An 18,879-nucleotide genomic window follows, 5' to 3' on the forward strand; every position below is an offset into this window, starting at 1 on the left:
CAAACAACTCTCACGTGCAACTAGTGAACTGAAGCAGCTCTGGGTCATCATGGTAATATTTAAAATAACAATAAAAAACAGCAGCCATCAGAAGCCATACCACAGCGTGACTGATGATTTTTAAATTAGAGACGTCACCTACTGTACAATTTATTGCATGTAGACTAATCCATCCACAGCACTCGGCAAATAAACAACCGCTGATAAACAGAAGAAAAAGCAAAGCCCCAATGTCTGCAGCACACGATTTAAATACTTTACCAGCTGGACTATAAGCCCATCACTGCTCAAAACACCATTCCATGTCCTTCTAATACTTCTATAATACCTTCGCACTTATCAAGTACACTTTTCTTACTGCATGGACAGATCATTTTACTAGTGTCCAATGGTAAGTTAAACTTGGGAATGCATTTTTGCATGGAGGATTGTGAAATTTATCCTGGGTTACTTACATTAAACTCACTCTCTGGGTGACAAACTTCATAGGCGTGTGCAGAGGAGGAAAATTTAAAACATAATATTTATAAAGAGCTATTGTATTGTACTACTTAACACTTATTTGCACCTTAATTCTGATAAATACTGACTTGAAAACACCCAAACAATGTATTGAGGCTAATATTTAAACTGTGGTGAAAATTATTAACTGGATTTTTTTTTGTCCACAGTGATCTACAGAAGACAGGAGACAGAAAAGCAAAGAACATCATTAGAGATACAGGGTAAGATCAAATCCAACAACATGACTGTGACACTGACACACTGCTGTTATAAACATCTCTGCTGTTATTAACTACAGAGCGATTAGATTATAGAAAACATACAGTAGAATAAAATAAACACACAGTTAGAACATTATAAAGAATATCAGTGAAAACTGGTCAGAAAAATTAAATCTTAAAGATTAATTATTGGACCCCATGTCTCATTTTATAGGCACGACCCAGAATCTGCTGCTGTAAATGAATTCCAGGAAAAGTTCAAATTAAATCTGATGAAGAAGTTTCAGTTCTTGAATGGAGTGATAATAAACCTGGGAACCCAAACACTCCTGAATGAGATCTACACAGAGCTCTACATCACAGAGGGAGACAGTGGAGATGTCAATAATGAACATGAGGTGAGGCAGATCGAAGCAGCATCCAGGAGAGCAACAACAGAGGACACACCAGTCAAATGCAATGACATCTTTAAGCCCTTATCTGAACGAGACGAACCCATCAGATCTGTGCTGACAAAGGGAGTCGCTGGCATCGGAAAAACTGTCTCTGTGCAGAAGTTTATTGTGGACTGGGCTGAAGGGAAAGCAAATCAGGACGTCCACCTCATATTTCCACTTCCTTTCAGAGAGCTGAATTTGATGAAGGACCAGAAACTGAGTCTGATGGAGCTCCTTCATGTCTTTTTTAAAGAAATAAAAGAAACAGAAATGTTCAGTTTGGAAAAAGTTCTGTTTATTTTTGATGGATTGGACGAGTGTCGTTTTCCTCTTGATTTCCAGAACACAGTAAGAGTGTGTGATGTAACTGAATCAGCATCAGTGCCTGTGCTGCTGATAAACCTGATCAAAGGGAATCTGCTTCCCTCTGCTCTCATCTGGATCACCTCCCGACCTGCAGCAGCTGATCAAATCCCCTCTGAGTGTGTCCATCGAGTCACAGAGGTACGAGGGTTCAATGACCCACAGAAGGAGGAGTACTTCAGGAAGAGGATCCGTGATCAGAGCCTGGCCAATAACATCATCACACACCTGAAGTCATTAAGGAGCCTCTACATCATGTGTCACATCCCAGTCTTCTGCTGGATTTCAGCCGCTGTTCTAGAGAGAATCTTATGTAAAGCAGAGAGTGGAGAGATCCCCAAGACTCTGACTCAAATGTACACACACTTCCTCATCATTCAGATAAACATCATAAGAGAAAAGTACTCAAAGAAGCAGGAGAGAGATGAAGAAATGCTTCTTAAACTGGGACAACTGGCTTTTGAGCAGCTGGAGAAAGGGAACCTGATCTTCTATGAGGAAGACCTGAGAGAGTGCGGCATTGATGTGAGAGAAGCATCAGTGTACTCAGGTGTGTGTACGCAGATCTTCAGAGAGGAGTTTGGGCTTCACCAGAGTAGAATGTACTGCTTTGTTCATCTGAGCATTCAGGAACACCTCGCAGCTCTGTATGTGCACCTGATGTTCAGGATGAAGAAGAGAAATGTTCTTAAAAAGAGTCTGGCTTTTAAATTTTACATTACAGTTTTATATATCCACAAGTGTGCTGTAGATGAAGCTTTAAAAAGTCAGACTGGACATCTGGATCTTTTCCTTCGCTTTCTTCTGGGTCTCTCATTAAAATCCAATCAGAAACTCTTACAGGTCTTAGTACCACAGACAGGAAGTAGCTCCCAGAGCACAGAGGAAACAGTTCAGTACATTAAGTGGAAGATCAGTAGAGAACGTTCTACAGAGAAATCCATCAATCTGTTCCACTGTCTGAATGAACTGGGTGATAATTCTTTAGAAGAAGAAATCCAACACTACCTGAAATCTGGAAAACAAAGTGAACTCTCTTCATCACAGTGGTCTGCTCTGGTGTTTGTGTTACTGACATCAGCACAGGAGCTGGAGGAATTTGACCTGAATAAATATTTCAGTCCAGATAAGATAACAGATGATGTTCTTCTGAAGCTGATGCCTGTGATTGCAGCAACCAGAAAAGCAATGTAAGTAAAGCTGAATATAACTGTTCTACTGTTACAGTGTTGGAGATTGGGAAACTTTGAACATTTCCACAAATACAATATACTGCCAAAAGTATTCGCTCATCTGCTTTCACATGCGCATGGACTTGAGAAACATCCAATTATTAATCCATAGGGTTTAATGTGATGTTGCGTCACCCTTGGCAGCTATAACAGCTTCAACTCTTCTGGGAAGACTTTCAACAAGGTTTAGGAGTGTGTTTATGGGGTTTTTGTTTTTTACTATTCTTCTAAAAGTGCTTTTGTGTGATCAGATGTTGGACGAGAAGGCCTGTCTCGTAGTCTCCGCTCTAATTCATTCCAGTAGCATTCTATGAGGTTGAGGTCAGGGCTCTGTGCATGCCAATCAGGTTCTTCCACACTCTTGGATGAGCCTTTATGGATCTTGCTTTGTGCACTGGTGCGCAGTCATGTTGGAACAGGTGTGGGGTTGTTTTTCAGTCATTGGGCTCAGCGCCTTACAAAGGAACTCTTAATGCTTCAGCATACTAAGACAATTTGGACAATTTCATGTTCCCAATTTTGTGGGTACAGTTTGGGGATGGTCCCTTCCTGATCCAACATAACCGGGAACCAGTGCACAAATTAAGTTCTTGAGAACTGACCTCAACCTGATGAAACACCTTTGGAATGAATTAGAGTGGAGACTGCGAGTGTTGTATAAAACACTCTTAAGTCTCTGGTTTTGTTTCCAGATGATTTTGGCCTTTATTGCTGATCAATAACAGACAGAACCGATCCATGAAGCAACTAACTCCCTCGTTCATTTCCCACATTATATACTGTATGCTTCAACCCCTGCAATAAAGTCAACTGTACATTTCTTCACATCTCCCCACATCTGGGTCTTATTAGGGTCCCCATTAAGCCCACAATGAAGGTGCCCCACTGTTTAGCCCAATTTTTATATACAGTCACATTCCATAATGCATATGTTAGACACACATGTACAGGTGCATCTCAATAAATTAAAATATCATCGAAAAGTTGATTTATTTCAGTAATTCAATTAAAAAGAAAGTGAACGTTATATTATACAGATTCATTACACACAGATTGATGTATTTTAAATGTTTGTTTCTTTCAATTTTGATGATTATGGCTTATAGGTAATGAAAACCCCAAAACCAGTATTTCAGAAAATTAGAATACAGTGGAACCTTGGATTGTCAAAACATATGTAAATTAAAACAAATTTCCTCCATAAGAAATAATGAAAACTCTAATTATTCGTTCCACAACCATAAAAAAAAATTATACAAAATATAAAGTAAAAATAAAACAAATTAACCTGCAACCTTAACTTAACCTTTAAAAAAAGTAAAGTGTTTGTGCATGTGCTGTGTACTGTATGTGAGGACTACTGTGCTGGACGACTTTCTCACACACACACACACACACACACACACACACACACACACACACGTATAAGCTTGCACAGACGTTGACTATACAAATGAGAAACGCGAATTAAGACCAAACATGTCAAAGTTGAGAAGAATGAGCTACTGCTTCAGGCAGAAATTGTCCTGTGAGAAGAGGACAAAGATATGGCCATGTGAAATTGCAAATCTGACCTGGGGTGGTGGTAGAGGGAGCGATATTGTGACTCGAAATTTTTTATTTGATCCCCTGTAGATTTTAAAAGTTTACCCAAAAGTTTCCAAAGTAATGAACTGTCTATATTTTTATCATCAGGTGTATTTTAAAGGATATACAGTAGACCGAATATTACATAAAAATGTTACATATTACAAAAATGTTATAAATTGAGTCGAATTTTAGTGAAAATTAGTATAAGTATTTGATCCCCTACCAACCAACAGTAATTCTGTCTCCCACAGACTGGTTATGTGCTCAGGTGGGACACATTAATTTAGGAAGGTGTTCTAACAACTCCTTATCTCTGTCTTACATTCAAACCTCATCACCATGGGCAAGACCTCAGAGCTGTCAAAGGGTGTGTGTGTGTGTGTGTGTGTGTGTGTGTGTGTGTGCCAGGCTGTGGCAAGTGAAACTTAACTTAGCATTCAAAAACAGTTTAATTGATCACAGTTCTTTGATGATTTAGCAATGTCAGGGGCAGTTACGTTTTCACACAGGGCCAGGTGGGTTAGAACAGCTTTTTTTCCCTTTAATATTTAAAATCATTATTTAAACACTGCATTTATTTAAGGTTATCTTTATGAAATATAAAAATTTGTTTAATAATCTCAATCATTTAAGTGTGACAAATATGCAGAAAAAAAAGTCAGGAATGCTACCTGCACACACACACACACACACACACACACACACACACACACACACACACACACACAACCTTAATTAAATCCATGCTGCTGTTATTGAACTTGTATGACTTTGTACTGTATTTTATTGTATTTTGATGCCAGTTCATAACACTGCATGGATAAGACTTTTGCTACTATCAGTCTGATTCCTAAATAAAATTTTTATATTTATTTATAGTGCTAGGAACAAACGCCACTGTGTCACCATTTTTTATAAATATAGACATTTTTAAGCTCCATCCTGAGCTTAAGCGAGGCATGATGACTGTTGAAAATATTTGAATGTTCAATTATTTTACACCGTATGCATGTTTAGGTCTAGTGTCCCTCTGTGAATATTTTCTGGTGTTTGTACTTTTAGTATTTATGAAATAACAAGCTGCAGTGAAAGATTTGAGGAATTGTTTGATAATTTGCACTAACTTTATTTCATTATGTATTATTTTATTTCCTTCAGTATCAGGTGTGATGAAGTTGGAGTGAAAAGTTGGTCAGCTCTGGTCTCAGCACTCAACTCAGAAACCTCCAATCTGAGAGAACTGCATCTGACTGTGAAAACACTGAATCTGTCCAACAGTCCACTAGGAGACTCAGGAGTAAAGACTCTCTCTGCTGTACTGGAGAATCCTCACAGTAAAGTGGAAAGTCTGAGGTAAAGTCATCTCTGATTTTGATGGGTTTATTGGAAGCCAGTGGGTTTATCACATGCTGAACTTTTCCAGTGTCAAAGTGAAACAACAGACGCATGTGACTGTATTTATTTCAGCTGTTACAACTGACATTTGAAATATTCAACAACAACAAAAATAAATAGGGCGTACCTTACACACCAGCCTAATCACCTACATCAGGGGTCGCCAACTGGCGGAAGCCTTTTGACTTAATGAAAAAAAAAAAAAATCATTATATATATATATATATATATATATATATATATATATATATATATACAGTGGTGTGAAAAACTATTTGCCCCCTTGCTGATTTCTTATTCTTTTGCATGTTTGTCACACACAATGTTTCTGATCATCAAACACATTTAACTATTAGTCAAAGATAACACAAGTAAACACAAAATGCAGTTTTTAAATGATGGTTTTTATTATTTAGGGAGAAACAAAATCCAAACCTACATGGCCCTGTGTGAAAAAGTAATTGCCCCCTGAACCTAATAACTGGTTGGGCCACCCTTAGCAGCAAAAACTGCAATCAAGTGTTTGCGATAACTTGCAAGGAGTCTTTTACAGCGCTCTGGAGGAATTTTGGGCCACTCATCTTTGCAGAATTGTTGTAATTCAGCTTTATTTGAGGGTTTTCTAGCATGAACCGCCTTTTTAAGGTCATGCCACAACATCTCAATAGGATTCAGGTCAGGACTTTGACTAGGCCACTCCAAAGTCTTCATTTTGTTTTTCTTCAGCCATTCAGAGGTGGATTTGCTGGTGTGTTTTGGGTCATTGTCCTGCTGCAGCACCCAAGATCGCTTCAGCTTGAGATGACGAACAGACGGCCGGACATTCTCCTTCAGGATTTTTTGGTAGACAGTAGAATTCATGGTTCCATTTATCACAGCAAACCTTCCAGGTCCTGAAGCAGCAAAACAACCCCAGACCATCACACTACCACCACCATATTTTACTGTTGGTATGATGTTCTTTTTCTGAAATGCTGTGTTACTTTTACGGCAGATGTAACGGGACACGCACCTTCCAAAAAGTTAAACTTTTGTCTCATCTGCCCACAAGGTGTTTTCCCAAAAGTCTTGGCAATCATTGAGATGTTTTTTAGCAAAATTGAGAAGAGCCTTAATGTTCTTTTTGCTTAAAAGTGGTTTGCGCCTTGTTAATCGCCTTGCAGGCCGTTTTTGCCCAGTCTCTTTCTTATGGTGGAGTCGTGAACACTGACCTTAATTAAGGCAAGTGAGGCCTGCAGTTCTTTAGATGTTGTCCTGGGGTCTTTTGTGGCCTCTCGGATGAGTTGTCTCTGCGCTCTTGGGGTAATTTTGGTCAGCCGGCCACTCCTGGGAAGGTTCACCACTGTTCCATGTTTTTGCCATTTATGGATAATGGCTCTCACTGTGGTTCGCTGGAGTCCCAAAGCTTTAGAAATGGCTTTATAACCTTTACCAGACTGATAGATCTCAATTACTTTTGTTCTTATTTGTTCCTGAATTTCTTTGGATCTTGGCATGATGTCTAGCTTTTGAGGTGCTTTTGGTCTACTTCTCTGTGTCAGGTAGCTCCTATTTAAGTGATTTCTTGATTGAAACAGGTGTGGCAGTAATCAGGCCTGGGGGTGACTACAGAAATTGAACTCAGATGTGATAAACCACAGTTAAGTTATTTTTTTAACAAGCGGGGCAATCACTTTTTCACACAGGGCCATGTAGATTTGGAGTTTTTTTTCTCCCTTAATAACGTAAACCTTCATTTAAAAACTGCATTTTGTGTTCAATTATGTTATCTTTGACTAATAGTTAACGGTTTTTGATGAGCAGAAACATTTAAGTGTGACAAACATGCAAAAGAATAAGAAATCAGTTTTCAAATAGTTTTTCACACCACTGTATATATATATATATATATATATATATATATATAGAGAGAGAGAGAGAGAGAGAGAGAGCAAACACTATTTTCTAATGAATTAAAATGTATATCGGACACGTGAAGATCAGCTCAGTAGAGCCACGGGTTGCTACTACAGTTAACGCGCCAACCGTTACGTTCAGATGTGCAGTCATGCGTGCATTAAAGAGAGCAGAAAGTGAAAGCAGCGCACAGACAGACAGCAAAAAAAAATTTTTTTAAATAAATGTCACGTTCAAAAATTAGAAAAGATGTTTCGGAAAACTGAGTTTTGCGAGATGAATGGGTGGAAAAATATGCATTTATTCTTCCTGCATCAAGCTCTACGAGGCCTGTGTGTGTTATTTGCTCGGACTCTGTTGCGGTTGTCAAAAGTGGAAACATTAAACGCCATTACGAAGCTAAACATTGACACTTTAAAGCGACTTACCCCCAGCAGTCTGAGGTAAGGGCGAGGAAAATCAATGAGCTTAAAGTACAGTATGAGCGATCTACACAGGTCCTCTCTCACTCACTTACTCCCCAACATTTTATGAATATAAAATGCAATATGAGATTTATGATTTTTTTGAACAGGGTAAATAAGGTGATAATTTGTAATCTCAGTTCAGCAGAAAAAAAGCACTTTAGTTTCCCTTTTAAATTGTTAATGTTGAAATTAATTTATGTTCTGTGCAGATTTAGAGATGAAGGCATTTTGCACCATAGGCATTTTCATCATATTTTTGTCAGACATTGTTACTGGTTTAATTAAATTATTTTGTACCAAAGCAACATAAAGGACAGACAGAAAACATTAAAAATGAGATCCAATTTGTGAAGGATGTAAATTGGTGTTTATACATACAAAAAGACATGTTTATCCATATAAGAACATATTATATTTTGTTCAATAAAAAATGTTATCTACACCTAAACCATCAGTACCTGTTTTCGGTTGTCCGGACCTTAGCTGGTGAGGATTGTTCATTTACCAGACCTTAAGCAATTTTAGTTGAAGACCCCTGACCATGCTCTCCAGCAGCTCCACGTAGGGAAGCAGGTGTGTAGCACAGAACTCTGGGTCAAAAACAATATATCACTATTTATATTCATAAGAACACTCAGGGGCTGATGAACCTGATTAATAGAGAATTCAACAAAAACATGCAATATTATGTGAAATGCAACAGGCATGCAGGAGAAACAAAGAGAATATATGAGAGCAGCAGGGGAAACTTGGACCCTCCAGGAACAGATGAAAAAGAGAAAAAGTAAGATATTATATATTGTAGCAGTTTTTCCCACAGGTCTGAAATGCACTTGCGGTGTGTCACGGTGTGCGCCAGTGATAGCATGCGCCTAAATCTTTTGTCGCTCCTCGCTCACTCTGTAGGCTCACTCTGTAGGCTTACTAGGTAGGCTAGTAAGGGCACGGCTGGGGGGTTATCACCCTTAATGGATCTCGGGCTTTCTCCATGCTATAAAAAACGCCATACAGAGTAGACTTGTGCGGCAGATGCTTAAAATGCAACTAGTGAAATGCGCTTGCGCTGATGTCATGAACCCCAGTGACTTCGAAGATAAGTACTGAATACAGCTGTTTGATCTCCACCATAAGGACAGCCGCAAGAGGACTGCACAAGCTCCCGCAGCACATTCACTCTCGCTTAGAGCCAGCGTGATTCTGAATATAAAAAGGCTGCTGTGCTCCACATTAAGGTCCCCCTTCCCAGCTGGAAAGCTGCACAGCCGCTGGAAGTCACATGGGAATCTTGCCTGCTGCCTCACCCAAGGACATCTGGGAGGGACCGGCTGTCCAAGACAGTGAGAGGAGCCATTCTAAGGAGCATGCAGGACTGCTGCCCACGCGGGCCCACTGTCACACTAACTTGGTCATACCCAAGAGGCAAGAACTTAACAAAGGCTTGGTATCAGTTTGGATTTTATTCACAGGAGTGTGTACTTCACCAAGTTCCACTTATCATCATATTGGTTTCACATATGTGCCATTAGAACTCCACTGACCTTGCTAGGCCGTGTTGGGAGTTGTAGGCCTTGGATGGCATGTTTGCTGACTTGCATTGAGGGCGTTAGTTGCCAATGTCTGCCTGGATCTGACACTAATGGAATCATGCATGTGTGTACACACAGATAAGACTAAGTATATTTCTCCCATAGGGTGAGTCTACACAGCTCCTCACTTCCTGTTATAATCTCTGTAGACTAATGTCACTAAATATTGGTAATGTTTTGGTTAGTGTTAGTTATACCTTGTGATTGGTCAAGAGAGGAGAGATAGTTCAACATAACAGACATCATATTTATAACAAGTAAACCAAGATTAAAATCTGGTGATGAAGAGTGTCATTGTGTCTCTCTACAAGTTGTATAAGTGTGGCAATCCGTGACAGGGGGCATTTTAGCGCATAACACCAACTTTACCACGGTTCACCTCCATTGCTCAAATTTTCCCCTCTTGGTCGGCGACTGCGAGTGACGTCACTCCCCATACAATCACGCCCCACAGTATAGACCCGCCCCTGACGCTGATTGACAGGTTTCTGTGTAACGCGTTGGAAATGCAATTGCAAATAGATTAGCGATTGCGTTTGAGTTTTGGCCGTCTACACGCGCGACGCAGAGAAACTGAAAAAGCAAACGTGGTCATTGATTTTGCTGTTTAAATATGACAGGCTCATGACTTGTAAGACATGGCAAATGCAAATGGACTTTGTGTGTTATTGTCATTGTGCGTTCGCGAAGGCGAAAAAGCAAACGGTAATGCAAAGTTTGTAATTGCATTTGAATTATGGCACACTTTGTGCGTCCACATATGGGAAACACAATTGCAAATTTGCAGTTCCTTTTGAATATTGTCCGGGATATCACTCCATAAATGCCACCAACACGTAACTTAAACTTAATTTTAATTTAACACGTACACAGTGTAGGATTACAAATTTGTAAAATGTTAAAGCTAGGTTCCAACATAATAGTATATAAACTGAAAGAGTTATGTACATTAGGTTTTACATTTTGAGGTAATGATGGTGACATTCTAAGAAGATCAAGTCTGGTAGCCCAGGTGTCTGAGACATTAACCTTTTGTCTTTATGTACTTCCTGACCACTGGGTAGGGTCCCAAGGTAAATCTGAATGCGAATCTCAAGGCCAGGCTGTGCCTTTGTGTCTATGATAGTGTGAAGGTCTGGGTGATACTGTCAGGCTGATTAGATTAGCACCTACTGTATTTAAAAGGCACTTTTAAGCTGATGAACTTCCGTTACCAGGCTGATTCCTGTACTACACTATGCTTTGTTTAGATCGTCTCCACCTCTTTTTATCCCTCCCCCTTAAGAAGTATAAACTCTCCAGAGCGGAGATTCAGTCAGACTTGGCTACAGTGAAAGTGACTACAGCGACGCACAGCGAGTTCTCAATGAAGAGTAACTTCTGCTTGAAAGATCTGACAATACTGTCTCCTGGTCTCTGAATCCACAAAGGAAAAAGTTCCCAACAGCAGCCATAAACTGTATGATATGCAGTGAAATGTTTAAATGAAGTTCAATGTGATGTTTGTAAGTTTTAAAATGAGCCTCCAAATGTTATGTTTAATACGAGTTAAATGAAGAATTATTGCTTTTGTGTTCGTCACATCGCGATACGATACCAGCTGACCCTGACCTGGAGGAGAAAGAGAGAGACACACACACACACACACACACACACACACACACACACAACGACACACACATGCACACACACACACGCACACACACACATGACCACACAGACACTCACAAGCATGCACACACACACGCGCACACACAATGTGTCTGAAGGTCTCTGTTGATTATCAACACAGAAAGTACACTTAAGCTTTTGTCCAGGTGTCCTCTGTCACGTACATCCCAAACCTCAAAAGAACAAAAGTCATTAATATGTAAATTTATTATATGAATATGTTATTATTGAATATTTGGATTCAATCTGGTCATGGGCTTTAGGAAGTATTACCTTATAAGGCACGGGAAAGCTCACACAATATCAGAAAACCTTACAGTGTTCATTAAATTCTCACAAATACTCTGACAAACACTACATTCCTCTAGATGTACACAGAACTGCCTAAAATATTACATTTATTAGTTTTGTCACTCTAGATTTCTGGTTTGTAAAACACTCCAACAACACGTAGGAACATCAGCTAGGCCAAGTCAATACCAGCCACACAGCAGAACAATGCAATACCTCCCCCTACTGGACACGAATGTTAATGTTTAGCATGGGAGTCCTCCTGTTACAACCAGTCAAATACGTAGTAAAATGAGAATATCATCCACACACTCATTTATGTCTTTATCGTCTCAGGTGATGTCTGTTGTTTTGAAACTTGCATTTTAACCGATTGCATGATAAGTTTTAATTTTATTCAGGACATTTAACTTTATATTTAACTTTTTTTGACTGTAATGTTAATGTGCCCCTATTATGCTTTTTCAAATATAATCTTTTGTGCAGTGTGTCATGTAGCTGTATGTGAAGATACACTATCTGCACTATACAGTATGTGACGCCGACAGTGCACTATGACTGAAGTTTTTGTCTATTAAAATCTAATATTTCTCTGTTACGGATCCCTGTCACTACGAAACATATTTGCATAATGTCTACGTCGCAAACAACTTGCCCGCCGTCTTACAATTAACGTTACCACACTCTTGTTAATGTGACCGAGCATTCATGCCGGGTTCGCCTAAACAGTTTGTAATATAAAAAAAAAACAATAAAAACGAGAGCACACGAAATCCTTTTTAACTGTTTATTCTCCACCATTCACTAAAACTGAACTAAACACTCGCGAAGTGCGCATGCCCCTTGCCCTTCTACGCCAAGTCCCGAGGGGAAAAATGCATCACACACACATATGCACATTTTTAATTTTTCCGACACACACTGTAGCGGTAGACCAATCATAAAGGACCGCGCCATCTGACCAATCACAGCAGTGAGGGCTCACGGAAAGGAGGGGTTTAGACAGACTGAATCTACAAACTGCTTCACACGAGTCGTTTATGAATCATTTAGAAATGGGATAAAATTAAATCTATTTTTGGAGAAAACTAAAGTGTTTTTTGACCTTGCATACATGTAAACCTGTTTTAAGAGACTCATTAAGCAATATTAGCAACCTTTAAAATGGCATAATAGGGGCACTTTAATGGACAGATGTTTCTCCAGAGCAACAAAACATGTGTTCTGTAATCTACAATTAAAGGCAAACCTTTAGACCTAGTCGCACAGGATTAGTATTACCTGAGGACCTCTAGTCATTTGTAGTAATTGAGGAGGTTATCTGTGATCCTAATCCTGTGCGAATCGGCCATGTATGTAATTTGTAAAGTAAAAGTATTAAAGTAAAGATATTAGTCCCGTGTGTATCAGCATGTCTGTGATTTGGCCAGGATTTATGGGGTCGTATATATTTATTTTTAAGATTTTTGTGTTCTTTGCACCTTTCTATTCATCTTCTGCACAGAATGGAGGCTGTGAAAGTAAAAGTATTTTGTACTCTGGGTCATATCGCTGACATATCACTATACACGTGCTTCAGCTCTCTGACCCGTCTGCAGACAGCTTTTTCTTCTTTGAGGTTTTTTGGTGGATTTTGGTGCATTACCTCCTGCTGTACTGGAGTGTGGAACGTCAGATATTATATGTAACGGCACGAGCAAAAAAAAGAAGATTAAAAAAAAACTGTTAGATTTTATCTGCTAAACCAGTTTCATTTGTTTATTATATATTTTCCAGATAATTTTCCCCAGTGTATTTTCTACTTTGTCTGCTTCTTCATTTCCTTTTACTCCTACATGTGCTGGTACCCATAGGAAAGAGCTCCTTACACCCTTCTGGTATAATTCTGACACTATTTGTAAGATGTTATCTAGATGGTTTTGTCTGCATGAATTTCCTGTTTCCAGACTAGTGGGACTGATACAGTATCAAGCTTCTGTAGTCCTAGGCATTTTGCTTTGGTGTCCCCTGTCCAACAGATTGGATTTGTTGTGTCCCAGCACTCTTTGAGGATGGCCTTCATTGGGTACTCTTTGTTACGCTTCTGCAGATTTACCCAGTATGCCAACATTAGCTTTATTCTTCTGATTGTTAATGACATTTCCCCAACTTCTACCTGTATGGCTGCTACTTTAAAGGTCCCACAACAGACTCTCAGGGTTTGAAACTGCATTATGTCAAATTGCTTTAGGTTAAACTCTGCTGCAGACATACAATACACGATAGGCAGCCATAATCTAGTGTTGCTCTTAGGAGGTCAAAATAAACATTTCAACATATTTAACATGTCGACAGAGGGTCAGCGCCTGTGTCTAGTAACCCATGGCAACAGTGGCCTCAGGTTGATGATGTAGTTAGTCCTTTTTCTTCTTGGTGTTTACTGGCGGTTGGCATCCACTATGTTGCATTACCGCCACCTTTTGGTCTTGATCTCCCTCCACTTTCTTTCATTTTAAATCCTCCTTTCTAGTCCTATTGCCCTTAATAAACTCATCAAATACTTTCATCCTTGTTCTCTTTCTCCATTTCCTATAATAATTTTTACAGTGTACTTAATCTTTCCAAATTCCAAAGACTAAAGACTAGTATACGTGAAGTTATATTGCTATAATATACTGTTTATGTTTATACTTAAAGCTGTTTTGGGAGGCTAATTTTGTACTGAGTGTATTTACTGTATCATGTAATTAAATTATACAAAAACCCAATTCACATGTAATTTTACATGCTAAAGACACAGACCATACATAGTTCTCACAGTAATGTGTTGGATTGTATGTTAAAATGAAGAGAAGAAAATAGTCACTATAGCAAATACAATTTGTTGTATGAACGTTGAAATAATTGAACACAGACAAGGCTGGTCCGGTGTACACGCCCATCTTTGGCAGGCGCTAACGAATATTAATGAGTATGCAAATGTGACAAGGTGTCAACAAACCGGATGTTTTTCTTGTCAGATTCTGTAAAACGCTTACGTCTTTGTTGTGAGTTGCCTCTGTGTCCACCATGATGGTTGTTTTGAAGAAAATTATAATGATGGTTCAGGTCATGTGATCTCAGTGCCATGAAAGGCAGGTTGGGCCTAATTAGCATACTATTAGTACAGGCTGCACAAAACAACTTTTTTTTATAGATAGATGCACAAGGCCAAGACAATAACAGTATCGCTCGTTATTTTTATGAATATTTTTATAAACTTGTCTGAACAAAGCATTGAGCATTTAACTGAATCATTGTTAAACATAATTTGAAGTACATAAGATTTAGCACTAACACATTAGACAATACATTCTATAGTTTAAACTATGAACTTAATTTCAAACTACCTAACACAAATCATGACATTTTACAAACACAACAGCCTTAAAGTAAGTCTTAAATGAAGGTTGAAACCTGGTGATGAAGAGTGTGTCATTGTGTCTCTCTACAGGTTGTGGGGTTGTGGTGTCTCAGATGAAGGCTGTGCTGCTCTGACTTCAGCTCTGAGATCAAACCCCTCACACCTGAGAGAACTGAATCTGACGGTTAATAATGTAGGAGACTCAGGAGTGAAGTGTCTCTGTGCTGTACTGGAGAATCCTGACTGTAAACTGGAGACACTGAGGTAAGATCATCTCTCTGAGAGTCACATGACCTGCTCCTCAGTAAGACACATTCTCTAATAGTGAGACTGAAGCAGAAGTTTTAGGTTGATCATCAATGTCCTGAGGAGGAAGATTGTTTCTTTTCACTGCACACTGATGATTTGTCACAGAGTCTTTGGGTCAGATGTACGTATGTGAGAAGCTGCAGAGCAAAACATGACTTGATGTGACTGCAGTGTGTCTGAAATGACTGTGAAATTTACTAAAACACTGTAACTAATCACACAAACTGCACCTGGGACACAAACTAAATGCACTGTGTGTGAGCTGTAGGGTTTAAAAGCAGCAGGGAAATGCAAATGAGAAACATTTTATTGGTCTTAAAACTGAAATAATGTTTATTTTGTCAGTGAACATTCGTCTCCATCTAGCTGCTATAAACAGGGTTGCCAGATATGTACAAAAGAAGCAGTATTAAAACCATGCAGTCTTTATTAATAGTTCTTTCACTGAGCTCTTAAATAGTCTTGTATTATTTCACATTAAGTGAGAAATAAAGAATATCTATAAATAAACTCAGTGACTTAAATACACTCATACAGTAACACAGAGCTGAAGTTGAGAACAGGATCAATAGGTGTGTGTATGAGAGGAGATCACAGTGCATAATTACTACTGTATGTTTAATATAGAGAATGTGGAGTTACATCACACTGTTTTTATACCGATTTGTTTTTTTGCAAGGAGTCAACATCTTTGGTTTTAATGCTGATCGGTTGCCATGGTGATTTCTGACACAGATGTGTTGAGAGTGACACAGAGTTCAGAGCGGCTTGTTATTGTTCTTAGATTTGTGACATGGTGTTTTCTTTCGAGATGAAGAAGAGTAACCTAAAGAAAAGGGCCCTTATGGGAGAAGTTAAATGCCGGTGTCATGCAGAGATATTTTGAGGAACTTGTAGAGATCAAAAACTTTGATCCGTATGACCTGGTAGCTGAAGAGTTGATGAAAGACCCAGACACACAACCCCTTCTCTTACACCCTGATATTTTTAAATACCTTGTTGTGTCGCCTGCCTGAGAAGCAAATCATAGGGCTCACATCAGCACCGTAATTAGACTTTTTTTCAGAGTCACAGCCTAGTTATTTACCAAAATCAAGCTATTCAACAGCTTCCATGGTGGATGAGCCACACAAAGAACACCTCATCCACCCACAATGGTGCAATAAATGACATCCAGAGTGACATTAACTCCACAGATGTACAGATATGATTAAAATAATGAATATAAAAAATCTCCAAGCTCCAATCCACAGCTAAAGATATTACTCCAATAGCAGAGCAAATCCTCATTAAAACCAGTGATCTGGCAACCGCTGCAACAACACTGGTAATTTACACCTGCTTCTGAGAGGAGGACAAAATAATGTGTAAAACTGATGATTTGTGTAAATGTATAAAACGTTTAATTAACTTATGTTAATTTCATAGATTCACTTTCACACTTATTTGCATGATTTGTCATTCGGAATAAAATATCTTTACAAGCATCAGCTTTACAGTAAGTCTTAAGTAAAGATTGAAACCTGGTGATGAAGAGTGTGTCATTGTGTCTCTCTACAGGTTGTGTGATTGTGGTGTCTCAGATGAAGGCTGTGCTGCTCTGACTTCAGCTCTGAGATCAAACCCCTCACACCTGAGAGAACTGAATCTGACTAATAATAAAGTAGGAGACTCAGGAGTGAAGTGTCTCTGTGCTGTACTGGAGAATCCTCACTGTAAACTAGAGAAACTGAGGTAAGATCATCTCTCCAATGTATCTTTATGATTCACACATTGGAGGACCGAAACAATTCTCAGAAAATTAGGCTGTCTGTTTGCCTGTCTGTCTGTCTTTGTGTCCAGCCTGATTTTCTAAAAGCAAAACAGTCTGGACAGAATTTAATGAAACTTTGGCAGTGCTTATATACTGTATTTAAACCTGAAGTTAAACCTGCACAATAAATGAAATCAAAATGTTGAGTAGAAGTTATGAGCAGTTATGTGCCTGATTATGTCCCAGCATCTAGCACCTTTTTATTTAAAATAATTTTGCGCTATTTTTCTCGTGGTAGGCGTGGCTTAACAGAGCTAGACAGAGACAGATGTATTAAATTAAACATTTGCAGAACTCGGATATCTGCCTGAAGTTTAACTTGCACCATAACTCAACAGGGCTCTACAGTAACTGTATTTTATTGAGAGCACTTTTGCACATTTAATATTTCCAGTTTCTGAAAACAGTTACACAGGCTGTCCTCAAAATATCATGCATGAATTTTATATGCACAATTAATGTACAGATGTTGTTGTAGTGCTCAAATAAATTTAAAAGGACAATTCACCAAGAAATTAAAAGGGTCATCATTCACCCACCCTAATGTTGTTGTACAGTATACACAGAATATTAAAATAACTTTAAGTGTGTTCTAAAGGTAAAAGAAAGACTTTGGAATGACAAGAGGAAAAGCAAATAATAATAGCATTTTTATTTTTGGGTGAAGTGTCTTTTTAATATCTCTAAATTGACATCCACACTCCTGAACACAGTTAGGCCTTGTTCGCAATGGCGTAAAATTTTTGGATAAACGAACGCAGTGGCAGTGTCGGGAACTGGATATGAAAGCCCATGTCGTTTTATTTGAGGTGCTTCCTTTTAATATGGACCATTTTGCTATATTAGACATTAATCTACTTGTTTTAAAATTTCTAATTAAATTATTATATTTAAAAATAATATATAAAAATTATTTTAAAAAATAATACGGCGACAAGCTGTCGGGAGAGAAAAAATCGCCGCCGCTACTGGGTTCACCCTCTGACTGCACAATGGCGGATTAAAGGACGTTTTTTTGTGGTTTATAAAGAAATGTGAAAATTTCCGCACAAGTTTTATGTTTTAAGCATTTTATTTAGCTTTTTTCCCGCATTTCCCTATGTATAGCATGTAGGATCATGGGATATATCCGGTCCTCCGAAGCGTAAAATGAACGCGGAGAAAACGGACTAGAACACCAAGAAAAAGCTGCATGCAAGGTTTTTTGACGCCGTATAAACGCGCAGCCGGACAAACGCACTTCACCAAAGCCCGAGTGAACACTATCATTGACTCCTATGTGTAGAAAACACTCGCCGCTTCATTCGCGCTCACCGGACGCTACGAACGCCAGAAAAACACTTGATTTTAACGCCCGTGTGAACAAGGCCTTAATGTTCCTGCCACACAGTGAACACCAATCAGTTTGTAAAATGGGATCTCGTCTTCCGCTATCAGATACGCTGTGTTAAATTAGATTTTTAGTTGTCGGAGAGCTTCTGCGTCTGTAAGGCTTATTTGCCTGTTAACAGCCGCCTGAACTGTGCGAGGATTAATAGGTTGTGACCTGTTATTGAATTTGTCCCTGCAGTGTAAATGGTGCTGGGAATTTACTAGTGATTCTCGCTTGAAGTGTGAGTTCCCGCACACAAACATTGTTGGCTCTGCTAATTCTGGACATGCGTCTTTGCAATAATTGCACAGCATAACATTTTTATCTTGTTCGTACTGCAGCCATGGAAA

The 18,879-nt window shown here is 38.9% G+C and overlaps 1 protein-coding gene across 1 annotated transcript in view; it reads left to right on the forward strand.

The window, feature by feature from the left end:
* The first annotated feature begins 710 nt into the window (after positions 1 to 710).
* LOC128534119 (NACHT, LRR and PYD domains-containing protein 12-like) overlaps positions 711 to 18,879 on the forward strand; it is a 483,267-nt gene continuing 465,098 nt past the window's right edge. Inside the window, exons 1-5 of the mRNA XM_053508420.1 lie at positions 711 to 725; positions 940 to 2,715; positions 5,506 to 5,700; positions 15,126 to 15,299; positions 16,905 to 17,078. Coding sequence (XP_053364395.1) covers positions 998 to 2,715; positions 5,506 to 5,700; positions 15,126 to 15,299; positions 16,905 to 17,078 — 2,261 coding nt within the window. The 5' untranslated portion in view covers positions 711 to 725; positions 940 to 997. The remainder of the gene's footprint in view (positions 726 to 939; positions 2,716 to 5,505; positions 5,701 to 15,125; positions 15,300 to 16,904; positions 17,079 to 18,879) is intronic.

This window comes from Clarias gariepinus, chromosome 12 (genome assembly GCF_024256425.1).
Source record: "Clarias gariepinus isolate MV-2021 ecotype Netherlands chromosome 12, CGAR_prim_01v2, whole genome shotgun sequence".
Lineage (NCBI taxonomy): Eukaryota > Metazoa > Chordata > Actinopteri > Siluriformes > Clariidae > Clarias > Clarias gariepinus.